At 38.6% G+C, this 27527-nt stretch overlaps 1 protein-coding gene across 8 annotated transcripts in view; it reads left to right on the top strand.

Annotated features, from left to right (window-relative positions):
- The window catches only part of MOCOS (molybdenum cofactor sulfurase), a 273774-nt gene extending 246350 nt beyond the window's left edge, over positions 1-27424 (top strand). For 5 of the 8 annotated variants that reach the window (XM_085220550.1, XM_085220546.1, XM_085220544.1 and 2 more), the window contains 7 exons: positions 347-509; positions 4934-5015; positions 8616-8740; positions 9343-9448; positions 13828-13954; positions 16272-16376; positions 23825-27424. In XM_085220550.1, the coding sequence (XP_085076676.1) occupies positions 347-509; positions 4934-5015; positions 8616-8740; positions 9343-9448; positions 13828-13954; positions 16272-16376; positions 23825-23971 (855 nt within the window). In that variant the 3' untranslated portion in view covers positions 23972-27424. Of the gene's footprint in view, positions 1-346; positions 510-4933; positions 5016-8615; positions 8741-9342; positions 9449-13827; positions 13955-16271; positions 16377-16501; positions 16550-21819; positions 23756-23824 lie in introns of those variants that run through there. The other 3 variants (XM_085220545.1, XM_085220551.1, XM_085220547.1) reach the window with 3 other exon arrangements.
- The last annotated feature ends 103 nt before the right edge of the window (positions 27425-27527 follow it).

Below are 27527 nucleotides of genomic sequence, written 5' to 3'. Positions count from 1 at the left end.
AGTTGTTAAGGGGAAGAGATTCTAAAAATACCTGAGTATAAAATTAAAAACAGTTTTCAGAGCATTTCATTGATTATTTACTCCATTCCCACAGCTCTGTTAAATCAAAGGGTGTGATAATATGCAACAAATTATAATAACTCCATTCTCTTCTGTCAGCTTCTTGCAGTCAGAACTTGATCTTTGATTCAGAGTTCCTGTTATAAAGGCTGATGTCAGCTTGCAAAAGTTTTTCTGATTTCAAGGAACTTCATTATTGGTTTCTTTTCCCTAACTTTTCAGCACGAATGTGTTAATACAACTAATATTTTCTAAACCTTTCCATCCTCTCCTGATGCTTTTCCAGGTTACAGAATGGCCGGTAGGAAACCAAGGTTTGCTGTATGACCGTAACTGGATGGTTGTAAATCAGAATGGAGTGTGCATAACTCAGAAGCAGGAGCCAAAGTTGTGTCTTATAAATCCCTCAATTAATCTGAAGCAAAAGATTATGGTCATTCAGGCGGAAGGTAAGTGAACAATATCCTTTTTGCTCCTTTGTTACTGATGTTAAACTTGCATGCAGAGACACCTGTGTGCATGCACAGAAATACTGATTGCTGTGTATGCATACCAGCTGAACAGACATCTTCTGCTATCAGCTGCAGGTAAAGAAAGCTGAGGCTGGAATAGCCCTGGGTAGTTTCCTAGCTTATCGTTGGGATAGGCAGAGAGCAGATAGCAAATCCATATGTGCAGTCGTAAAGTGAATGCTTCAGGAAGGAAACGTGATTTGATAAATGTGGAAATCCATTGACTAATCTGTCCCTCCACATCATGAAGGAGAGTTCACCAGCCTGAAGGGACTGTTACCGCTGTGAAGGTAAAGGAACAGGAGTCTAACATCAAACATCTTGGCCAAAGCCCTTCCCATGTTTTGCTCTCCTCTTTCTTCCAGCAGCTATGGGACTAGAGGGGTAGAGTCTTCAGTGGGAATTAATATGAATTAAGATAAGAACCAGATAGTACTAAGCTCAGTTAAATGCTCGCACTAGCAGGCATGTTTGGGCTTCTTTTGACTCATCAAAACCCTCTTTATTATCTGCTGAAGGAAAAAAAAAAAGAGAAAACATTATGGAAAGCTTTATGGAAAGCTCCTTGCTACTTGGGGATACAAATTATTTTCCTAACAGTGCTATTAGCACTCAACAGTCGAACAGGTTTGTATTCCACTGAAGTCATTATTAATGCCAAGTTTGCATGTGGCTGAATGGTGTTTATCATTTCCCTTGTGTCTTACATTTACTCATCCTGTATGTCTTAACTGTTATTATTATATGTGCTCTCATTTTGCACAGCTAGAGAAAAACAAGGGAACTTATATTCAGATTTTTAACCCTTATTGGAACTCCATATGGGTGGTTCTGTAACTACAGCCTCTTTTCTGTTTGTACAGTACATTTGTTGTCCACTCCGATTGTCAGTCCAGCTAATTTCTTTTGTCAGGTTTGTCAAATGTACATTAGGGTATTTCTGCTATTTTTTTGAATGCTTTTTGTGTGTTCTAGATCCCAAACACAGTCTTGTTTTTATTTAGGGATTCCAATCCGGCTCTCAGGGGGCTCTTTGCCCCCCTCCAGGCACACGCATTCCTTTCCCTCTGGAGCATTTCATTATTGGAAAAAATTGTTTATAGCTACTTTATTTCAGTATGGTTTAGTATTCCCTACCCTCGCTATCCAACAAAATAAATTTGTCAGTGTGATTCAGTGTGACAGTAACTACTTTAATACCTTTTGCCAAATCCTTCCTGTGCTGAGACTGCTTCAGGTTCTTTCTTTAACCCCCGTGTGTGAGCTGTCTAACAGCCAGCCCTGGATGGACAGGCAGATCAACTGTCTGACCAATCCAGTGGTGGATCCTGCTGTCACTTCTTGTGCTGCTGTTGTCATGGCTGTTCCTTACTGTGGTAGAGGGAGGGAGTTTTTAATTTTGAGAAACTGCATCTCTGGGTTTTGACAGTTATGTTGGTAGTCTGTGTGGTTGTTAGCAGGGATTTCCTGTTCTTTTTGACGTGAAGGGTCACTCTCACAAGACACAGTTTGAGAAAACTGATGTTAGTTTAAATCAGCTCCCAAATAGAAAGATAACTTTTTATATATTGATGTAGGGTTGCTTCCACTGAAACAATTAATGATGGAGCTCCCAGCAGCTCAGGACAGGTGTCTTTATTTCCAGAAGTTGTACTGCTAGACCGAGAATCAAGGAGAGTCTTTTTCTTCTGCTCCACCAAACACATAGGGGCACAAACAGCACTGAGCTGGTTCCTGACACATAGAATTTGCTTGAGAATACGTTCCTGTAAAAGGCTAATTTCTCTCTTTACATATTAGCTAACAATCAGCATTACTCTGGCAAGTTGTGACAGTTTGCCACCACATGGAGGGAGAAATTTTAAGTGCTGTGAAGGCCTTTTAAAACACTGGAGTAGAAAGATGCTTGCAAAACTGAACAACTAATTACACTTTATGGAGTTTATTTTGCCTTCAAATGGTCATGTGTTGCTGCCAATAAAAATAATAGGAATTATACAAATACACTGCTGAAAGAATGTACACGAATAGTTTGTATTTCAGTCTATTGAAATAACAGACCTCTAATTTTTCTCATTGACTGAAAATAGGAGCTATAAAGACTAGAATATTTTTTATATATTAATACTGTGAGCACATCTGTGGATCTTATTATCAAGCAAATGACCATGGAGAATGACAGCTTTTACAATTTAGTAACTGGCAATATTCTGCTTTTTTTTTTTTTTTTTTGCCTCAAGATAGAATAAAATTGTAATTAACAATGTTTAACTGACCTAAAACTCACTGTAAAATGTGTATTGTTCAATAAAAATGTGATTCACTTGTTTATAAAAGCAAGGCTTTTTAAAGCCCTGAGACTCTATTTTAAGAAAAGTTGTGAGTATGCCTTGTTTAGAATTTTATTTTAAAAGATAGTAACAGATAAGGACACACACAGCGTCCTTTCAGGTGGCTTGGAGCTAGATGATCTATAAGGTCCCTTTTAAACCAAGCTATTCTATGATTCTATAATTGTATGAATCAAACTTTTCCAGAAGGAATGATGCTTATGTTTAATTCTTTCAAAGTACAAGAACATTTGTCCTGGTCTGTAAGATGATAATAATGTCTTCTTTTTTAGGTTGTTGCAGGCAACTTCAGTGCATGTACGTAGGTTGTTCCAAAAGTAATGCCTCCTGTTCAGTTCCATGGGAACTGCAACAGGTACAAAGAGCATGATAACACTATTTGCACAAGCAAATTCTCAGCTACAAAACACTGTTTTTTCAACATAGTCACCACCATTAGTTGTGCATTTTTGCTGGTGATGAACAAGAGCCTGCATGACACACTTGTAAAAAGTTGCATTGCTATCCAGAATGTGGCTTGTCTTTCATGTCGCTGTTGTCACTGCTGAAATGTAGCACCTCACTGTGCTCACATCCATTGTCTGGCCTCCATCAACATTCAACAAGTGTCAGGAAACGTCAGTGGGTGCCATATTTTGCATATGGAGGAACTCAGTGACACACCTTTGCTTCATACACAGTTCCATGTCAGATGCCATTTTGTTGGAGTGCACCAGTGCTGCCATCTGTTGCAAAGCAACAAAATGTAGTGGAGTACTGGTGGGAACATTCAACCTCTACTGCCATACCACCAACATCCACCTATGATATCATGGGCCAACATCATAAAATAGGAGGCATTACTTTCAGAGCAGCCCTTGTATTGCTTGAATATTTTATTTTTCTAAATGAACCTAAATTTTCCTCCTTTGTCTTTGCTTCTGAAGTATCCCAGTGTTGTTAGCTAAGCAGAGAATGGGAGTCTCTCTGTACTGAAAACTTGCAGGGACTGGAGCTGTTAGCTGGGCTATAGCAAATCTGAACTACATTTCATCCCCCTCCTTACAATAAAAAAAAATGATTTCACCATGCCAAAGGGCTAATAGAGCTTAATTCTTGTTTGTATATATTTGCTTGGACAAATATATAAGCAGTAAGTAATGAGTGAATTCAAGATGTGCTGGTATAAAACTGGAGTACTGGAGATCAGATTCTTTGTTGGTTTGTGTTGCAGTATAATAGAAAATAGTTGGATTCATTGCAGCCACATAGGCACACTTTGTTCATCATATAGGATTACTGCTTTCAATTAACAGATAGCAAAGCTGTACAGCTTCATTTTTTCTTTCCAGTACACTACAATACCTATTCCATCCCTTTCACTCCTTCTATTCCTGATACAAAAACTATGGAAAAAACTTTTAACGTATGTCATTACAGGGAGTCATCTTGCTTAAGCTCAGAAATGGATACATGTGAATAGTTGCCTATTTGTGGTATCTACACATTTTATTGTTACTCCAGTTATTGTAATTTAATGTCACAGTGTATTTCTTTCCATGTACAGTCTATGCTTATGTTTTCTTTTCCATGCCCCCATCTTACTGTTCACTCCATCCTACTGCTCCAAAAGAAAACACAGCAGTGATTAACCTCATCTCCTGATCTGCTAGAGAGAGCAAAACAGTGATAAACCCATGCTTTCAGCAGAAGCCATGATTGAGGCAGTAATTCTGTGCCAGTTATATTGCCTGAGATTCACAAAAAATGAAGTTATTGAAAGCTGAAGCAGTGTATTCCTCAGTGTGACTTGGGTACCAAGGTCATCTGCAGCCTTTGCTCTTTGCATTATCATTTGGAGCCACCTGCAGGCAGAGAACATAATTCTAGCAAAAAGGAAGAGAGGATTTTTGTCAGACAGAATGTGGGAGGCTGCTGTGATTGTGAACAGGTGCAAACATGGCATTTTATTTATTATTGCATGATTCTGCATAAATGTTTTTTAATTTGGTTTTCTCTCTACCTATCTAGGCATGGATCCAATATCTGTATCACTAGAAGAAAACACTGGAAAAGAGGCTGTGATCTATGAGAGTAAAGTCTGTTCACACAGGTGAGTGAGAGCAGAGAGGAAACCAAGCCAAAAATCATTGCAGCAAAACTAAGAACATTATCAGATAGATACTAAGGGGCAAAGTCCTTTAATAAAAGTGAGGGAAGATAGAAAGCAAGAAATGTTAGTGAGGTAAGAGGCCAGGAGAAGACAGTTTGAGATAAGTAATTTGACATGAACAGCATGTCTGGTGGAAAACAGTAAGTAATAACATTAATGAAGAAGGCGTTAAATGGGAAGGTTACAAGATACTGATGACATGGCACTAACTTGAGTAAGAGAGATCTTTGTTTTACATTTTCCAAGGATGAGAAAAGGAAAGGATGTCACCACTTGCTTCCAAATGTCAAACAGAAACCTCAGCAGGACTCTAGAAATTCAGCTCATTCATTTGACAGTAATGATGCTGGCAACTTTGCCCATTTCTCACTGATACAAGTTTGCTAGAATGCTCTGAAGTTATAAACAGCTTTCCTTATATGTACAAGCCTTTTTAATTTTGTTTTGACCATCCATGTTGATTAGTGTCCCTTTAACAAGCCTAGGAGGATTGCAGGTGAGTATGTGAAATATGATCAACTCTAAATCAAAAGACATAGCACTTCAGTGAAATATAACATTATGAATAAATTAATTTCCTATCAATGAAGTAAGCATTTATCCATCATATTTTCTAAGTACATTCCAGTCTCAAAAGTTTTTCTGAGTGAGTGGCAGTGTTCCAAATGCCTTCCTAAAGTATATTTGCATTTATTACTACATTTGTTTCCACCATGTCTTTTGGTAACCCCAACTGAAAGAGTAATTTACAGATTTTTTTAGTCTTTTAACCAATGCATGCAGGTTTTTGTATTGGCTTTTACCAGGGTAACGTAAACAAACCATCAGAAGTTCTGGTCATTTTCCCAATAGAGCCATGGAGGAAATGATCTTTTCTTTCTTTTCCACTAGCTATTCAGATGGTAATAAAGAGGATTGTTCCCTCAGAAGTGTACTTTCCTCAGGTGGTGGAATTCACCCAAGAGTCATTTGTTTTAACCATCTGTCCCACTTCCCTTAGTGTTGACTCATCCCTAGCCTCCCCATGGTTAGCCCATCTATTACAGGTGCTGCTGTAAAATAGCCTAGGTTGTCTTTTTCTCTGTGTCTATATATTTTGTTGTCATGCCATTTATTACAGTATGTCTTTCATGTCAGTGACTGTGCTGTTTTAATGCATGAAGCAGGAAGTTTTTGTGGGAGACAGCTTAGAGTTCTGAGGAGGAAGAAAAGGATGAAGTGGTGGGGAAAGGGAGATGCAAGACAAAGACTGCGATGGGCAAATAAACAAGGCAGGAAATAAAGCTAAATGAGTGGAGAAAATTCATGAGGCTCCCCAGACTCTCAGAGATCCAACAATACTGATGCCAGGTTCCCGTGTTTCAACAAGGGAGCCTCCAGGGCCCGGAATTGAGAAATAGGAGCAAAACAGTGCTTTGCACACATTGGAGTGACAGGGCTTTTTAGTACAACATCTAACAGAGAGCAGATGAAAGTACTCATAGAAGCCAGTGTTAAGTTTATGGGTGCTGCAGAAAACTCTAAGTGCTCAGGGTTAGTGCTTTGCTGAAATAGGCAGGAACACAGACACAGTATCAAAAACGTCAAGGAAAGGATATTTATGATAGAAGAAGACAAAGGTATAGTTAAAAACAAGGTGAACTGAAGCTGTTATAGGTGAATATAAGTATTCTATCCCTTGCGATCAATATTCAGGCTTCATCTGTCCTTGTTTCTTGTTCTATAAATTACCAAGCCAGAGGGACCAGCTGTAAGACACTGAAGCTGAATGACATAATAGTGCAATGAGTTGGGAGCTCAAGGCAGACAGCAAGTAAAACTGAGGACAAGGCCCTGCTTTATAAATTGTCTGACATGTTGCAAATGAAATTTAATATTGACAGATGTAAAGTAATACTTGACAAAAATAAACACAAACAGAAAATGAATGGACTTGAACTACAACAGAAGAACTTTGAAAAGGACCTTGAAGAGACAATGGTTCTTGCTCAGAAAATGGTCTGGCAATAAGTGAAAGCAGTTTGAAAACCTTGGAGTCTTGAAATACAAAAACCACATGGTGACATTTGATGAAATATTCAGAATGCTGTGCGTCTCTACCTCAGCTATTGTGAACTCAAAAGAGAAAGCAAATAAAAAGAGGGCCAAATTTTCATCCTGATTTATGCAGTATTAAGTTCCAGCAGGCAGCTAAGCAGTTGGCTCAGCAGAAAATTGAAATACCCCTAGCACCTCTGTTTGGGTGGGAAAAACTATTTGGGGAATTTGTTTCACCTGTACTGTGATCATGAAAGATTCGTATCTTCTCATTAGCTGCCTTCTCCCTAACACAGTGAGCAGTGAGGACACAAGAACTTCTTACTTCAGGTTATGAATATCATGTGGAGATTCACCTTTTGTCCCCAGTTCTAGCCACAGTGCCACGGCACCATTTTTTCATTTCAGCTTTAGGACATCATTGACTAAAAGCAGCAGGTGGGCATCTGTCCAGTCTCAGACTGGGGAGACAGATGCTCAGCTGCATCTCAGTAAAAATTCAGATCAGCAGCTGAAGGCGTATCTGATCCCTGCAGGATTATAAAATCTCTTGATATCACTTTCCCTGGCTTTCTACCTGTCTAACTTGATTGAACACACAGAACATTTCATAAAGCCAAGCCAATTCCTCTCTCAGTCTTAGGGCTTAGCATCTTTTACCATGTGGAACTGTTTTCCTGTTTCACAAAGAAGAGAGTCACCATTCAGCTTTTTTTGTCTGGGTAGGAAAGCAAGGTGAGCACAGGACCATTGCTACTTCACTTTCTTTATTACAAGAATCTTGCCTAGATGGTCATGAGAATCTACATTCCTTTCACCTATTCATGCCACTTGACAGTTAGACATCAGTCAAAATGTAGTTAAAAAAACACACCTGGAGTAAGAGTCATCCCATCCTGAGATCTGATATAGATGCAAAGTACTTATCTCTATTTTCTGTGAGAGAAACCCAGACAACTAGCTAAAACTAGGTGCACCGCTTTTAGACGATTGAAATTAAGATGACTCTGGGCCGAGGATGCTAATTGCAAATAGGTCTGATCTCTGTACTTTCTGAAATGAGTAGTGATCTAAAAACCCTTCTAGTAGAGTTTAGATCCAGGTAAAGAAGGCAAATCTTGTGTAACTCACTAGTCAGATTATTAGTAATAGGAACCATCTTTAGGTTGAGAAAAACTGCTACATGGGTTCTACTAGTGGAGTAAAAAGCACATACCAGTGAGTAACTTTTTCATAATTTACTGTAATGCTTTATTATGGACTACCAGTCACTGTACCTCAGAGTCATTGTCTTGAGCACTGCAATTACATAATAGTTTATTCTGCAAAAATTGCTGGTCTGATACTAAATTAGATCTCATGAATATTAAGACTAACAGAGTAAAGCTGAGGAAATTGGGAAATAAAATTATGCAGAATAAGCATCTTTGTTATTTGTCTTCAGTTTTGCAAGTTAATGTTTTGGTGATCAAATTTTGTAAAGTCCCTCCATTCTCATGATAGGGTGAAAACATATGACTGTGGAGAAAGAACTGCTGGCTGGTTCTCTACATTTCTTGGCCGTCCGTGTCGCTTGATAAGACAAAGTCCAGACAAGAAAAATGACACGCAACACAAAAATACAAAAGGTTTGTTGTCAATCTTAAAAAAAAAATGTGGTCCTCACTTAGTAAATATGGAGTCATTGACTTCACACTGAGTATAAAATTTCCTTGATAAAAGGGGAAAGAGTCATGAGATATTGATCTAGCAAGCTTCTACGGGTACATTTATACCTGTACTCTGCTTTTGCTGCCCTTCTCTTGCTTTCATCTGATGAAAATGTACAAATATCTCCGTCTTTCTTTTTTATCATCACTATAATGATTTTATCTGGAAATCCAATGATCATTTTGAGAAATGGTGATGAAAAATCTATAAAAAATGCTTTTTATACTTTTTTTTTTTTAAATAAAAGCAATCAAATTGAAAGAGCACTGAAAATCCATAGATATTGCTGTTGTAAATGATTTTAAAACTGGTAAAATCTCGGCTGTACGTCAGTTTCTAAATGCACTGTATCATTACAATTTGCAGTTTAGAGAGGATTCCTGGAATCTTTCCTTACTGTCTGGAGCCCGGTGGGAAATATTTTAATGAGAAAGAATAAGAGGTCAAAGGAAAAATGAGACTGCTATTATAGTCTTCCTGATTATCCATCATTGTATAATATAGGATTGATTTTTGGTAGGTCTGACATGTGCTACAAGCATCTCGCTCTCTCTTGTGAATGAAGCTCAATACCTCCTGATAAATGCAGCCAGCATTCTGCAGCTGAAAGAACATGTTGCTCCAAGGTAAGATTCTTTTGTCTTCAAATATCTTTCAGCTGTCCTGAATTTCCAGAATCTTGCCAGAAGGTACCAGTATAATTGTTTTATCTCAAAATTTAGAGGCACGTACTTTTCAATATTGAACAAATATATAGGTACTAAACTACTATAATTACTCACTCCTGAAATGCTTCTGAAAACTTGAGTTAAATACTCAGATATAAACTGCCTACCAGTCATCTTCAGGAGAACTTTAACAAACCTCTTGACAGTTGATCTGATGCTAGGGGACCATTAGGAATCAATCAACCTCTGTTTGTGGAATGAATGTGGATAAGTTAGTTTTCCTTGACATAAGTAACCTGTTAGATGAAAATATAAAGTCTTGTTACTTACTGAAATATTTCTTCCTATAGGAAAGCTTCAAATTTAGAGAAACATTCACAATAGAAATATTTTAGAACTGTTGCAAGACTGTGCTTACTTTGTTTATTTATTAAATTTTATATTACTGTACAAAAGTGAGAGATAAAGGCAGCAAACAAAACACTTCAGCTAGACTGGGATTTAAAGTTAAGACACCCAGTGCTAATTATATTTTCATAAACTGAAACTATTTCTTGAACATAACGGAGGATGGGCTGGAATTCCATTGTTGTTTTTACTTTCATTCTTCCTTACCACATATGTTTATTCTTTGAGCTCATGTCCCCCTTTCCTTGTCTCACCAAACTATTGTGTCTGCTTGGACACATCTTCTTTCCCTGTAGTCACCCACATACATGTCTCTCTGCACTGAAATTCTTGTTTATAGAATCATAGAATGGCCTGGGTTGAAAAGGACCTCAAAGATCATCTAGTTTCAATCCCCCTGCTATGTGCAGGGTCACCAACCAGCAGACCAGGCTGCCCAGAGCCACATCCAGCCTGGCCTTGAATGCCTCCAGGGATGGGGCATCCACAACCTCCTTGGGCAACCTGTTCCAGTGCATCACCACCCTCTGCATGAAATACTTCCTCCTAGTATCTAACCTAAATCTCCCCCGTCTTAGTTTAAAGCCATTCTCCCTTGTCCTAATGTTATTCCTATATATATATATATATATATATACATATAGCTGTAGGAGGATACATATATGACTTCAGGGTTTAAAAGCACAGACTGTGATAAACATCGCTGCAGATCAGCTTGCATTTCCTTCTTTCTTTAGGAAACAGTTGAACAATTTTGACTTATCAGGACAGTGTCCCTCTGGGAAAAAAGCCTGGCAAAAGTTTGAATCTGTCCGTCTCTCAAATACTTTGACTACCTTTTCTCAGTAATTATTAATGCCTTTTTTTGAGGCTTGACTGGCTGGGTTACATCTCCTTGGGAAAACAATGCTTGCAGGTATCCCTCACTCACACTGGACATTTTCCATGTGGGCTCCAGTGAGGAAACCTTCCAGGTATGATATTTGAGTGCACAGAAAAAGAGTAAGGCTCCAGAGGGATCAGCAAGTGACAGGAGGAGGAGGACAGGGAACTTTACAACATGTGATGTCAGATGATCCACTGTTTTTGCACCTAGTATCTTGCAGCATTCTCTTCAGTACAGCATAATCTCCTTTCTCTCAAAGGATACTCCAGACATGACCGGAGCTGCTACTGGGCCTGAGAAGTATTTTGCTTCCCAATTTTCAGCACAGGCTGGAAGACCCCTCCTTATTTTGCCATATTGTGCTTTCTCAGGATGCTGAGGAAATTAATTCAGCATAATAGAATCATAGAATGATTTAGGTTGGAAGGGACCTTAAAAATCATCTAGTTCCAACCTCTCTGCTGTGTGCAGGGACACCTACCGTCAGACTGCTCAAAGTCCCACCCAGCCTGGCCTTGAACACTTCCAGCAGTGGGCCATCCACAGCTTCTCTGGGCAACTCACTACCCTTACAGCAAAGAATTTCTTCCTAACATCTAATCTAATGCCTAATTATTGCTGTACAGCACCATCATTCCTCACTGCTACTCAACCATTGCCATACAAACTTTCCAAATACTGAACTATGCAATAAACTTTGAAGAATCTACATATAGGGATCTTTATTAAATTACTTTTTTTTTTTTAAGAAAATATGAGTTAGCATCTTGGCATGTAAGTTTATTTTTGTTTAATGGAAACCTGCTAAGATTTATAGAACTCTTTCAAACTGCAGTTGAATTTTAACAGTTTCTCTTTGATGCATATTCTGCAGTAAGTAAAAACTAATCTTCCTTTCCACTTGGCTCTTGAAAGGTGATCTAAAACAATAACATCAATTTAATTATAAATTAGAATGTAAGGTGCTGGTGGAAAACTACATGTGCAAAGAGACATCCATATCTGCTGTTGCCTTTAGAGGTTACCTCCACGAAAATCCCCATGATTTGGCCTGTGCAAATGGTCCTGATAGAAATATTCTCCTGAAGGTGCAAATAATCATTTTCAGTTTCTGTTAAATATATGGAATGCTTTCTGCATTGCAGGGCCCTCTGCTGTGGTAAGTCCTACGTACTCAAGCTAGCTTTGGCAAATTACATTGATTTTCACAACAGATCCATGCTGAGATTTACAGGATGAAGATGCTTCCATCCAACTGATTCATGTTTTCAGAGAGAGGAAATAACAGGAATTTACTCAGATACATGCTGCCAAATAGTTACAAGCAGTTCTGAGAACTGGGGATTAATGTGGGAGAGTCCAAGTATTTTGGAGGTGAGACTGAGCAGGTAGAGAGAGAGAAAGAGTGTGGATATTGGAGTCTTGGAGAAGCAGCATCAAGGGCTGGAAGTCAAAACTAGAAGTAGTTTTTAGCAGCTGGTTCAGAATGTGATGGACTTAGCTATGAGATTACCAGCCTTTGATGCACCCGTTATACCAGCATGGGTGGCAGGAACTCATCTGTCACAAAATGCATTGAAAGCTGTCTGTACACAGCACTCCTTTCTACCAGGTGTCAAGACAGTCCACAGTAAAATCAGGAAACAAAATGGTGTAACTGAACTGTTTCATGGCTAACTGCTATTTTCCCCTATAAGTCTCAGCATCAGCATAGTCTGCACTTACCTACTGCAATCATGATAAGCTGTATCTGAGCCATGGGATTGCTTGTGGGATCTCTAGGGAAATCTTGCAGCCCTGCAATTTCCCAGTTCATTTTCTATACCCAGGCTCCTAAAAGCCTTGTGAACAGTGAAGGTTTGTTGGAGCCAAGGTTGTGTGGTTTGACTGGAGATCAGTTCATCCTTATGCACATTTGTCTGCTGAAGAGGATCATTTAGACTGTTTTAAAGAAAATCAAGCTCTTTTTCACGTAGCAGACCTATTCTGCCAGGGCTGCTTGATGGGAAGAGTTTTTCCCATGCATTGAATTTACATTTTTTTTCCTTATTTTAATTAAAACAGAAATTTCAAAACATTTCTCCTTTTTTAAAACTTTTTTTTCTAGAACAGAAATATCTTTGCACTACTTACCCAAGTTATGATCTCTGCTGGAGCATGTCATATCCAAAAGTTCTCAGAACACAGCTGATAAAACATTGAAAGTTGTTCATGTCCACCATGGCTAATGCAAAATGAAATGCTCTTTCCCATTAACAGTAGTACTCAGAGAACCTCCCTCACAAATTTTAGGGCTGTCATTTTTTATGGTACTGGTAGAATTCTCCTTTGGAAGGAGAATGAAGAATTCAAAGGTGCAGCCAGCTTTCTGATATTTGTATGCAGTCTGCTGCTCTGTCTCCCACATATATGTTCTTAGCACTGACACAAATCTACACTCTGGCAGTTCTAATGCTTGTGAGGAGGTGGAGATTTCTCCTCACACAGATTAATTTTTGTTCTAAACATCTGTCATTTGGTGCAATCTGCTGCAGCCTACAGACAAATAATAATACGAGGAATACATCTCTCATAAAATGCCTTTACTGGCCTTGAGCATCTGCTGATTTTGTCCCTTTTTCAACTACAGCATGTGCAGAATATGCTTGTATTTGCTTTCTTGTTAGAAGCATTTAATCAGTCAGATCATAACTTAGTCAAAAGAACTTTTAATTTGCTACCATTATTGTTAAATGTAAGTAGTAAAGAAGTTTTTTTCATATGCATTGTTTTTAATTGCTGAATGTTTTCCTGCCTTCTTTACAGTACTTTACAGAGTTACAGCTCTGAAGAAGCCACCCAGTTGATTACAAGTTATAGTAGAATATTTTGTGCCTCTTTTATTACCTTTGTAATAAAACTTGATTCAAGTTAATCTGGAAAAACATTTGATGAATTCTATTAGCCACTAGCTTCTTACAGCTCAAAAATCTAGTGCAGAACTATTGCAGAACACATTAACTGAGCTTGCTTTTTATCTTCCATTGTGAACTCTGTGATATAGATTGAAAGAGCCATTGGAAATAGAGGAATTAATCCGACGTTTCCGTGCCAACATTGTCATCAGTACACCAGAATCCTTTGAAGAAGAAGAGTGGGCTGAGATCTCAATAGGTTCTCTGCGATTCCAGGTGCAAACTTATCTCCATTGTCTAAATTCCTGTTCTGTCACAAAGCATTTTGGCCCCTGGAGATTGAGCAATTCTTGCAAAGCTTTGACTTGAACATGGGCAACACAATGCGTACAGGTGAAATCTATGAAGTGCTAAAAAACCATGCTGTGACCCCTGGCAAACATGCTGCAAGGTGACTGAGTGGTTTTGACGTATTTCTCCATCCCTTTTTTTTTTTTCTGAATTTCGTAATTCATAACATTTCTCATCTCCATCCAGCTGAGGAAAAAAATAATCACTTTTTTAAAGGAGGGTTTGCAGCAAATACTGAGCAGGCATATACTAGTTGCTCTCAAGTATGATAATCTAAATGCAGTCTCAGATTGCTGCACATCAGTCGCTGTACTGATTGCCAGAAGCCTGGACATGAATACCAGTGAGTGATCACTGTCCGTTGCCCTCTGGTGTATGCATCTCAATCTCCATTCAAGACGTGTTTCTAAGTCTAGCCTTAGGTAAGGTTGTTTCTTACATTATGCTTCATATCATACCTCATAATGTGATGTGCTTTGTACTGTAAGGAATATGCTAACAAGTCGGACTCTGTTGGCAAGGAAATACTTTTTAGAAAAAATGTAAGCAAAGGTCCATGAAGAAGCTACACATGAAACCTAAGGAAAAGATGAATATATTTGTTACATGTTGTATTGAATTTACCTCGTTCTTAGATATGAAATATATATTTGTAAATGCATTGCCAAGGATGTGAAACAGCAGTTCATTGTTTGCTAAGGAATGATAATGAAGGGTGTGAATATGAGAAGTTCTAAGGCCAGATCTAGAAGCTGAGATAGAAATTATTCCTAGTTGTTTCTAGTCAGCATACTTTAAGAAATGGAAAAGCTATTTTTTCAGTAAAGATAGAAAATATGACTTATCTTCTCCTTTCTTGTGTGTACTTTGATCAGTAAGCTGCAATGTGAGTTGAAGAAAATTCAGGAAAAATTTCTTCAGGTGCTTGATGCCAGAAGCACAGTAGAATAGTGTTGAACAAAGCAAAATGGAGTAAAATATTTTCTTCTCTTGTGTTGTTTTACTTTAAATAAAATATTAAAGTTGTTGCAAATCGTGAAAAAGTAGAAACAAATGTGTGGTTTTAATGACTACACTGAAGAGTTGTACAAACAGTTCTAGGTGTACCTCAAAGGAATAAAATAGCACTTCAGAACAGCACATAGAAATATTTGCAGTGTAAGGTTAAATTATTTGCCCTATTCAAATTTTATGACAAATTCTACAAAATTGGAAAGCTTATATTAAGGTATTTTAAGGAACAGTTATTTTCTAACATGCAGAGCTTTGCTAAAGCTTGGGATGCAGTAGTAAGCAAAACTGTTCTTCATTTGAATGTTTTAGAAGAAGTAATTCATGGCAGATTTTTTGTCCACCTTAAAAATGCACCCTATTTCAAATAGGAATTAGCTTTAGGAACAGTGCTCTGTATTACATATGATGTTAGATCTGCGGATCTCAGTATCCTTTCTGACGATAGACTTGTGAAAATTCACATTTTACATTCTGTTTATCTACAAGTTCCATACATATAAGAAAGTATAAGGGATACTGTGTATTTCAACTGTGCATAAACAGTGTAAACCAAAGCCTGTTAGTTTAGCTCCAAGAAAATCACAGAATCACAGAATCACAGGCATTGAGAGGGACCTCGAAAGATCATGTCCAACCCCCCTGCTAAAGCAGGTTCCCTACCACAGGTCGCACAGGCAAATGTCCAGATGGGTCTTGAATATCTCCATGGAAGGAGACTCCACAACCTCTCTGGGCAACTTGTTTGATTGCTGCGTTACTCCCTTATTGTGAAGAATTGTTCCGCTTGTTTATATGGAGCTTCCCATGTTCAAAAGAATAAAATAAAATGAAAAAAAAATCCTCTTCTGGGTAAATCCTGAGGACCTGGCTTAACTTTAAACTCGGTTCTACTTTGGGCAGGTAGTCCTGCCAGCTCACAGATTAAGTAAAGCTATCAGGAAATACAAATATGTTTATTTCTCTGGGAAAGCTTTCCTTAAAAGGAAGGGAAAAGAAAAGAAAAAAGGAGCTACAAATTCAGCGAGACCTTTGGAAGTGGACTCTTTGAAAATGTACCTACATGAGGTGAAAAGGACTGACCCCTTACATAATTAAAGCCTAAAAAAACAAAGGAAAAGTATGGAAGTGGAAGATGTGTTTTTACAGTATTATTCTGGTCGTAAGCTTGTACTGTTCCACGGTGTACTCTTTTGATATAGCAGTGACCCTTCTTTAACTGAAATTTCAGGTTGTGGGTCCGTGTACCAGATGTCAAGTAATCTGCATTGATCAACAGTCTGGGGAACGAAACAAAGAATTTCTGCAGTCTCTGTCTGCTGCCAGGGGTAAAAAGGTCAGTACATTGCTCTAGAAGAGCTGCACAGAAAGATGTAGTGCATTGCATACATAGTGGAATACCTGCTGAGAGAATACTCACTGTTAAGTTCTTCAGCTAATCATTATCATTTGTTTTTTCAGTCAAAAGAGGACGGACTTACAACCCAGATATGATATGGCTTATTTCCAAAAAACTCTCAATGTATGTCTTATTCAGAAACTGACTATAAATGTGCATTGTTTTCACTGTGCTTGCTTTTACTCAGCATGTACTGCTTTACAACATGTTTGTTTTGGTCTTGGAAAATACAAGAGACGGTGTGTTGATGTCATTCCAGAAGAGAAATGTGCAGAAAAATCACTAAGTGCTTGTGACAAAACAATTAGCTCTTGAGACTAAACATTATTCTTGCTGAGAAAAAAAGGTTTAGGTAACCCAGAGCAGACGCGAATATAATCCAAATGGAGAGTGATGATCAGGAAAGTGAGTGAGGAATAGGTCTGAAACAGGCGTTTGGTTGTAGTTGTTGGGGTTTCTTCAGGCTGCATTAATTCTTGGAACTGAGAGTGCTCAGACAATGGCTAGTTCAGCATCCCAAAAGCTTCATAAATCTCAGAAGCATTTTTTAGCTGAAAATCCTTACTCTGAATTCACTGATTGCTGTTAAGCTTCTCCTGTAAAAGGGAAGGCAGTCGGTGCCAATAGCCTCGCCAATAGCAGCCAGACACCAGAGACTGTGCACAGCACAGAGACATAACGAACAGGTTGCAAATTATTCATCCAAAGGGTGCACAAGCAAGTTGCAAATAATGCATTTTTTGTTTCAAAACAAAACAAAATTGATTTGTCTCAGTGACTCACTACGCAAAGAAAGAGCTACATGTTCAATGAGTGTTATCCTTGGGGAATAGCCCCGCCAGCTCCATCCGGAAGCCAGCTGCCTGGTGCAAAGTGAGGTGGGGAGGGGTGAGTGGTTCGAGCTGCTTGCTGGCACTGCTTCCTGCTGGCCTGAGACAGCTTGGGGCTGCACAGCAGGCTGGCATCCTGATTGCTGCAGCACATATCATAGAATCACAGAATGGCTTGGGTTGGGAGGGACCTTAAAGACCATCTAGTTCCAACTCCTTGCCATGGGCAGGGATGCCCCCCACCAGATTAGGCTGCCCAGAGCTCCATCCAATCCGGCCTTGAATGCCTCCAGGGATGAGGCACCCACAGCTTCTCTGGGCAGCTGTGTCAGCACCTCACCGCTCTCTGAGAGGGTATATGTTGCATGTGAGATGAGAACCTAATTGTAGTGGGTAGCGTGAGATTAAGATCTCTCTAAGTCATGGTGAATCAAAGCTAGAACATCTGGGATGCTTTCTGGGTTGGGATGCTGCCCAGCTGCCACATGGGGCAGGGAGGGCTTTCTCTCCTGCATGGGTTTTGCTAGATTATAACTGAAAGTCTCTGTAGAAGGACAGTAATCTGTGTTTGGTGTCAGCGACACCTCAAAGACACAGATTCTCAGGAGAGGCGCAGCATCTTCTGCATGTTTCCTACAGCAGAGATGAACTTCTCTTTCGTTCAGATTAATTCTGGTAATGCAAAGACTTTCTTGTCCTAGAACCACAGGACTCATTCATACAGAATTAAGGCAATGAAAGCAATCCAGCCTCTTGAGAACCTGGCATCAAATAAAAGGAGCAGGGCATGGCAAGGCGCTGCAGAGCACCATGCTGCTATTCACAGGAGAGCAGTGCTTCCCTTCTCTCAGCTGAGCAAAGATATCCATGCTGCAAAGAACAAGGCCATCAGCTTTTTATTTTTCCCAGCTTTCAGCCAAAGATTACTCTCAGCATTGCTGGCAGAAGGACTCTTGTGAACATGCCCTGCTCTGCACAGGGCCAAGTCTTCTGGGTATGCTTGACAGCCAAGTGAGGTAATCTGAACTGAATGTGTCTGTGAAGACATCATAGCCATCGCTCCTCCAAGTCATCTGTGGGGTGATGGTCACCAGCTGCTTATCAGTCAGCAGCACCCGAGGACTGTGGCATCTCAGTGTGCTAAGCAGAACTGGCAGAGGATGTTCATCTAAACCTTGCACAGTAAATAGTGGGGAGGGAGAAACATTGAGTTCCTGTGGCTTTGCTAAATTGCAGAGCTAATCCTTTGGTGACTTATGTCTGTAGCAAATGCTTTTCTGGTGAGGATTCATCTACCTGACGTCACCTTAGATTTTTTTTCATTAAACACAGATTCAGTGAAGGAATTTAGCAGTGTTTGTTCTCCGTAGCTGTCAGTAACACAAATCGAGCTACAACAAACAAATGCAGCAAGTACAATTTAGGCTAATTTCCTATTACTGGTGTAACTGATATTTTTGAAAAGCCATTATAGTTACTTAATTTCCAGAAAGTTAAGGATACTGCTAATGAACTTCAAGAATGACATAAATAAAGTAAGGCTTGTCAGAGGTGGGTTAATATTTTCTTCTGAAATGATATTTTTCACCACTCCTCTGAGACTCTGAGCACGTGCTGCTCCAAGCTGAAATACTGAGGCTTTGCATGGATGGATTATTGCTGAAAGTCAGAACCAGCTACTGTAATTAGCCACACAAGCAGTTTGCATGTTTCCTAATAAGCATACAGCACAGCAATGAAGCCTAGCCAACTACTTTCTACAAAACCTTTTTTTGCATTGTTTGAAATAAAAAGCAATCACCTCTGCAAAGCGAACTCAAATTCTATTGCCATCAGTTCTGAAGAAACGTTCATTAAGAATTCCTTCTGTAATTTTGGACTGAGAAGGGGAAAAACGAGCTTTCCTTCTGTGGCAGAGCTCTCTGTTACGGCAGGAGGCTCCAACAGGCTAGATAACTGCATTAAGCAAATACTGTAAAAATAGCCACATGCTGTTTCACATGCGTCACCACCTAATGCAAAAGGAACACAGGCAGAAAGGAGAGAACACTGAATTCTTGCCCATCCTCTGTGTTTTTCAGATGCGCTTTAATGCTAACAGTAGTGGAAGCCTTGTGGGTAGATTTGCAGCTGTGCTGTGAACTGGTACTTGCTGTCAAGGTAGCAAAGGGAATAGCATTAGCAGTCTGCCTCAACATAAGTATATGGATAGCTATGCATCAGGAGAAATCCATTATGGTTGCATATGCCTTTCTACACTAAAAGGTTTGTGTTTTTTCCCTCTGGGCTGTTGATCCCCTTTTATGTATCTCATTGTGCCTGAGAGAGCTTCCATCCCTGCAGGATTAGATACAGCACCTTTGGACTGCTTGCTGAAAGCTTAGCAAGGAGAGCAAGTGAATTCTCTTATCTGATGCATTGTTTTGCTTTGCACTCTGCAATGCTTTCTGTCCAAAGATCAGGAATGCTTGCAAACACTGATTGATGTACGTAATTAGCAGACCTCTGAAATAATATACTTCTCTTTTCTCAGGGGTGGCTGAATTGGGAAATTCATTTATTTAAGGTAGAGTGCAAAAGCAGATCAGTTCTTAGTAGAAACTTCTGCTCTCCAGATATTTTCAGTAAAAAAAGATGTTTGGTCTTTTTTTTGGCTACCAAGTTAAAACCTTCCTTTCATTCCAGTATGAAAAATCAGCGTGTCAAAAATACGTGCTTCCACTCCCCTATTGTGTAAGACCTGGCTAGTGAGCTTTGGTGAATCCAGAGCTAAAAGAATATCTTTACATTTAAAAAAAAAAAAATAAATAAAAATAATTCTGGCTTAATCATTGCATTTTCTACACCTTTGTGTGAGAGAGGTAGGTTATGTTATATGAATGAAATGAACAGAAGTGAACAGGTGAATATATCTGTTGATAGAAAGCAGCTGAAAGCTACATCCAGGGGCAAAATCCAGAGCTCATCCATCCAAAGCTAAGTGTTTGCATGCAGTATCATTTATGTGCTCATTACACCTTCTAGCAGGGCACTTTCCCCAACAGATGCTAGTCTGAATTAACCAATTGCTTAGGAGCTGTATCTTAAGGGCATCACATTGCAGCTTGTGTCAGGTGTAGCACCTCACATTTCATCCTACAAAAGGATACCACAGCCAGGAAATTTCTCAGTCAGTAAATATCCTAGAAGTGCATATTTTTATTGTTGCTCCAGTAAATGTATTTGAAACAACGTGCAAGAATGACAGCATTTCATAACTCCTCCTTTCAGTGAGTGTGATGACTATCATGTGATTCACTGTTGGCAAGAATAAGGGTGTTTTATCTGTTTATTCCAGCAGTAAAGTGTTGCAGTTTTACTGATGGGGCAGCTTTACATGAAGTTTAAGAGCAGCAGGAAGGGCCCCTACTGCCACCTGTATGGACAGAGTGGCACAGCTCACAGTCTGACCATCTGCTCTGGGGAAGCTGTGAGCAGAATAGATGCCCTTGAAGTCAGGAGAGGATAGTGACAACACAAAGGAATTATGCAGTTCATCATAATGACTCTTCAAGCTATAATCTCTGTGTCTGAAAGTTTCTCTTTTCAGCACTGAAACTGGAGAATGGTCAATTTTGTCTTTCTCTTGAAGCAGAGCCCAAATGGCAGGATGCACAGTTTTTGTGGTTGTTTGGTTGTTTGGGTTTGTTTGGTTTGTACTAAGTCAATATTTGTAATTGGTAGAAAAGCAAGGAAATGTACTTGAAAGATACAAAATCAATTTCTGGTAATCACAGGCTAAATTCCGGTCATTCAGAAAATAAAGATATCAGCAAAGCAAGTGATATTACAGGAAAACCCTCATCTAAGTAGGCATAATAATGAAATAAGTTTACGGAATAAGTATATGGAATGGACTGTCCAGGGAGGTAGTGGAGTCGCCGACCCTGGGGGTGTTCAAGGAAAGACTGGATGTTGTGTTGAGGGACATGGTTTAGTGGGAGCTATTGGTAATAGGTGAACGGTTGGACTGGATGATCTTTTAGGTCTTTTCCAATCTTGATGATTCTATGATTCTATGATTCTATACCATCAGTATCAGTGTCACCTTGAAAACTCCTCAGGCATCATCCAGGCTTAGAAGTCCTAAGACATGCCCAGTCAGAGTAGAAAAATACTGATGACCAGGATTAAAATAGTATTTAAGAATGCTGTAGATAAAATTTATCAATCTGTCTTTTCTCAAATAATCACAGAGGGTTTAAATTGCTTTAAGAAAAAAAATATGGTTAAATGATTCAAAGCAACAAAAATAAGGCAAACTAAATTATCCATAGTGAACAATCTGCCAAGATGTATTTTAGTCAAGAAGATAAGTAAAAAAATCAGTGCCATAAATATATGTTAAAAATTCCCATGTGTGAAATCAGTTCATTAACACCGATGTTAAAAAATCTTTCCTGTTTAAAATGTGGTGTAGAATAGACCAGTATTCATTTTACAGTATTTGTTTTATGATTACCTGATTTTTTACAGCAATTAAATTATGGCAACTGTCATCTCTACATTAGGAAATTAAATCCAGGATGTTGAACACAAGGATGAAAAAGACAGCAATTATGTCCACGGAGAAACCAAAGCCCGTTGACAAAGAAGAGAAAAACAAGAACAGGATAATATGTATTTCAAGATTTCAGATGAAACTGTGACTGACTTAACATTTCACTGTTGTGGTTGTTCCAACCCAGTCACTGTGCTGTTAGGTTGGGACCCTGCTGTGCTGTAGTCATATCTCAGCATTGCATTCTGGAACACTGACCATAGGATCTACCCTACATCCACAGGTGTGAGCCTCATTGCAGACACCAGTATCCAGAAAGCATCATTAGTAGCATAGGACTGATCAGGCTCAACTCATGCAACATATATGTGGAGTACCCACGAGATGAAGGAATAGCAGAAATAGCCAAAAAATGTCTATCGGAGAGCTATCTTAGTGTTCAAGATTACAAGTGAAAAGAGAGCCATGTTGAAGCAATGTTTGGATAGTTCCCTGCTTTACACTGTTACGTGAGAGTAGGCCTCAGCCTTAAATCTCAGTCATTCTTCAAAGACTAAAAGCTGTTTCATGTTACCTCATTTCTGTATCTTTGATTATATAGTGCAAAAAATGGAGAAAACATACTGCTTTCATTTTATGTCTATCAAATATGTACCCTTAGATTCAGCTAATACATTTGGTTATCTTTAATTTGTTGCAATGCCTTTTACCTAGAATATTTTTCTAAACCTCCTGTGAATGTAATTCCCTCAATTTCGGGATCATTGATTTAAGCAATGGCAATAAATGTAATCAGGTAATGGAGAAGGATGTTAGAGTTTTGCTTTAAAAATGTGTTTGTTCAGACCAAATGGATCACATTTGCTTTTTTATTTAATTTACATTTGTGAGTGACTGATAATGGAACGCTTGGCTGTAGCCTACCAAAAAAAAATACTGTAGCCTACCAAAGCCAAATACTTTTATTCAGAAATTGACAAGAAAATTTATGTTGGCTTTCTAAGTTTTTCAGTTTGAAGAACAAAGACATTCTGAAGTCTAAAAATCAGTTCTGAATTTAACATGATCCCCAGCATTCATTTACTTTTTACTTTATATATCAATTATTTTCTTATTGTTTCTAATTCTTCTAAAATGTCATCCTGAGGTTGAAAGACTATTTCTTGCTGATATTTTATATCTATATTCTTCACAGATAGGGAACAAGACCACAGAAACACACCAAACGTCTTACTGTGACATTTTTTTGTCAGAGCCAGCTGTTCACAGCCTTAACTGTAACATCTAATGTGCTTAAAATTAAAACCATACATAAGAGTGCAGAAGCACAGATCAGATTTTCAGTGCCTGCAAAGGCTTATGGTCAGTAAGGGAAGTAGTTGTCCTGCTTCTTTCTTCTTTATTATTCAGCAATATGAGGACACTTGCCTAAGTTTTTCTAATGGTCATGTAAGATGGCATCACAGCTAATGACAGATGACAAGTGGCAGTCCTGATAAAACAAACTTTTGGAATATTTTCTGTAAAATATACTAAAATATTGATAAAAACAAATGAAGGGCGATTCATCAAGGTTAGACAAGTTCTGTTAAAAAGTGAATAATTCACTGTAGGAAATGCAAGAGTTTTCCTCACTGCTTGAACATACGTATCTTCTGGGTGCTACCTAGCCATTATTTGTGAAAATGGATTAACTACATTTGTCAGGAAGCCAGAAGAGTCATTAATTGAGTGTGAATTACATACACGATACTGTGAAACCCATGATGAAGTACTATGCTATTTATTTATCCACTTACTGAAGGTATTCTTCTTGAGTAGCATGGCATTAGCTCTTGTTTACCAGTCTATTATAGTTAATTAGTTAAAATAACCTTATTAATATTAAGATCACACATACATCCTTATTATTAAAGCAGTATTATTTTTCTAAACATATCTGGTTTGTGACATCCTCTATAGATCAGATTACTTTAGCATGAGTCGCATCTCAATTAATATTTTGCTTTTTTCAGACAAACTTTGGCATATACCTGATGAACCAGCCCTTGCGCTCATCCTTTCCAGATATTTTATCAGTTGGATCTGAAGTACTTCCAATGTTGAAGGAGAACACAGAAATTCAACACCCAACATTCAGTGAAGAAAAATGTTCAGGATAGACTTCCTGGCGGAGAAGAGATGCAACTTAAAAAGCAAGTCACTAGTCAGTAATTCGAAAAGAAAGAAAAATCTTTCACACATTTCTTCTGGTTTCAGTCTTAGTTTTCTGCTTGCAGCAAACATTATCAGATGGCGGTACTCTTGATAATTACATCTCACCTACATGTTTTTGCTTGTGATTAGGTTACAGCAGCCATAACTCTGTTTTGCTCAATTGCTTCAGGATGCAACAGGCTTGATCAAATCTGAATAGTGGATGACTCCCAAAACAAGTCCAACAGTGTTGTCAGAAACCCACATCTCAATGAAGGAAAGTAAACAAAAAAATACCCTACTACTTCCTTATGCTGCTTTGTTAAAACCACATTTGGGAGAGAGGACACAGGCTGTGCTTTGTGAATGGTGTGGGTGGGGAGGGGATAACAGAAGAGTGGTGAGAGAGCAGCAGTTCTTTCAGCTTTTCAAAGTGATGTATATACAGTCTGAGAGCACCTGAGAAAAAGTGTCTTGGAATGCCAGAAGGACACGAAGCTTAATGAAGCAATTTCATCCATTTGATCTGAACATCTTTTTCTCATTCCCACTTGACACTTTTACACCTGATCCTTTTTAGATGATGACTTTCCACACATTTGCTTCTTTATGCATTTGTAGATGTTGACACATTTTTTTTTAATTACAAATTTCTCAACTAATGCGGGCATTTCTATACAAACTTTTTTTATGATCATCTCAACCTCAAATAGCCAAAATGTTTCATGAGGGAACTCATGAAAGTCAAAATGCCTTTCCATCCTGAATAGATCTGTTCCTCTTGCCCCATCCCTAGAGGTGTTCAAGGCCAAATTGGATGGGGCCCTGGGCAGCCTGGTATAGTATTAAATGGGGAGGTTGGTGGCCCTGCATGTGGCAGGAGGGTTGGAGATTCATGATCCTTGAGGTCAGTTCCAACCCTGGCCATTCTGTGATTCTGTCAAAGTATTCTTTATTCTTACTCCTGGTGCTAGTTCCTTAGAATTTGATAATAGCCTTATTAGATGTTTTTTGAGTTCTTTACTGGGACTTCATCTGATACATCAGTTGTGGAGAAAATAAGTAAAAAAAAAAAAGCCACACATTAAATAAATAAATAAATAGATAAATAAATAAGGAAAGAAAAAGAAAACATAGGAAGTCAGTGTAATGCAAGATTAAACATACTGAGGCCGAGTGTTTTATGACCCCCAGCATGTGTCCAACCAGACACATGGCAGTGTCATGCTTTCAGGAAGTCCTCCTGGAAAAGGAAATTCTCCTGGATTGGCCACTTTGTTGCCAATTGGGAAGGGAAATTTGGGCTCCATTAAAAGCATTGTCAGGACTTTCATCCAGAATGATTTAGGTGTTCCTTGAGGCGGTTTTGGCTCCAACTGTGTGAAAGTGCTTCTGGCTGAGGCAATCCTTGAGTTGTATGGGTGCAGCTCTAGAGGGGAGAAGGCAGCTTTGTGATGGATTTGGTCAAACAGTCGTTCTGAAAAGGGACCGATCATGTCAGAGCACCATACAGTGGGAAAAGGGAAGTGCATTACTCAGTGTGTGAATCAGAATTCAGAAAGTAGACAGTGTTTTTTCTTTTATTTCTCTCTCTTTTTTTTTCAGTTCTTTTGAAGAACAGGTTTTACTCACTTCAGCTGGAACAGACTGTTATTAGCTTCCTGGCAGAGCTTTGTAATGGAAATGAGACGCTATCTGTTTCTTACAGCTCGCCATAAAATACATGGAAAGAGAGAAGTGTTTTATATGTATGTAAACTGAGGATCAGTTTTGAGAGTTGTGCCTTTTGCTTCAGAGCCCAAGCCATGCTCCTTGATGTCTGCTTTGAAAACCAGGGGTTTTATCTGTCTAATAGTCAATTATCTGATGTTGTAATGAGCTGGCTTTTGGGAACCTTGAAAAGCAGTTTCCTGGTATCTGAATCTCTTAACAGTTTCACACTTTGCCCTTCTGTTATGCAGAACTTTGTTTTGTTGGATAGAAATCCAGTGTGACTCCGGCAAATTTCATACGAGGAGACCTGCTGTATATTGACCTTCAGGTGATCCCTGGTGCTTTTCTCTGTCCTCTTCACCTCACCACCACATCATTTGTTTAGAATGGCACAGAAGTTAGAAGAGGAAATGGAAAGCAAACCTCAGTGAGCTCTGTTTTGCTTGTCATTGCATTTACTACAAAATAAGCCAGTTTGGTACACTGTGATATGACAAATACTGTTTGTAAATGGCCTTAATGCAAAGTATGATTACTGAGGATGAAAGGATTTGAACTTTTAAAATGTCATGCTTGGTCCTTCTGACTTATTATTTACAAGCAATTTTTCTTTTTACTTTTTTACTTTTTCTCTTTGTGGCCCAGTAATATTAGGTCAAGAATAACTCTGACATTTTACAGAGGGAAAAAATACTTCCTCTGATGTCTGAACATTCTCATTAGTATATTCCGTGCATTTCCCAGAATGAACATCTTTGTGCTGTGGTGATGGGAAATGTCAAAATGTTTCTGATTGATGGAAGAAGCATAAGGAATCTTTCATGTCAGTGAAGTATAATATAATATTTCCCTTCTGTTAAGTGGAGTGTCACCACCAGTCTTTCCATCAATGAAGACAAATTCTTCTCAATGTGAACACTTCGTGGAAAATCTTAAAGCAGGAGGAGTCATGTTTAAATGGCATGCACTGGAGGTTTTGCAGAAAAAACATCCCTCCCCTAATGTGAAAAAAAATTCAAAGAAAGGAAAATTGTAGCGTCATACAAACCAAAGAACTGCACAAGTGAGAAGGGCATAAACAGAATATTATATGTTCTGTAAGGAAGACACTGCTCAGTGTTCAGACTATATAGAAAAAAATAGTTTCATATGAATGCAGACTCTAAAATTCTCTCGTTGCTGCAAAATTAAATCTTTGGACTAATTGCAGATACATATTTACTTTCTATGGATGAGAAATGTACTGAACACAATATTTCCAGAGTGCTATATATAGAAAGTCCTCTACATATTTGAAGCTTGTATTTCCTTGCAATAAATTATTTAGACACATTCCATGTTCTGGGGACTTAACTCCTCCGATCTCAAGGCAAGAATGATGATTATCACAAGTTCTAATAATAGCCAGGAGGCTGGAATCATAGGACAGAGATCAGCATTCTTAGGAGAAGCTTCTGAATTGTGTTCAGTGATATGAATGTGATAATTCAGGCATATTATGATTTACACATTTTCAATAGCATCCTTCAAAATGCAGTCAGAAATTTTGGTCAGCCTTCTATCAAAATCGTGTACAAATCAAAAGTTAAGATTATTGATTATCATTCATAAATTATGGAGATTATGCTCTGCATTTCTTCTTCGGACTGTTTTCCAACTTTCTTGGAAATTAGACCAATAAAATACTGATAGTGCTTGGCATGTGACCATTGGTGCTTGCATTCTTTCCCTTTGAGCTCATGAGATGCTCAGCTCTGTGTGGAGGCATTGCTGGGCTCACTGGGTGAATGTGACTGTAACCCAGTAGGT

The sequence above is a fragment of the Meleagris gallopavo genome, chromosome 3, assembly GCF_905368555.1.
Source record: "Meleagris gallopavo chromosome 3, MGAL_WU_HG_1.1, whole genome shotgun sequence".
NCBI lineage: Eukaryota > Metazoa > Chordata > Aves > Galliformes > Phasianidae > Meleagris > Meleagris gallopavo.
The sequence above is the reverse complement of the archived record's forward strand: the minus strand, read 5'-3'. Positions and strand labels throughout refer to the sequence as shown.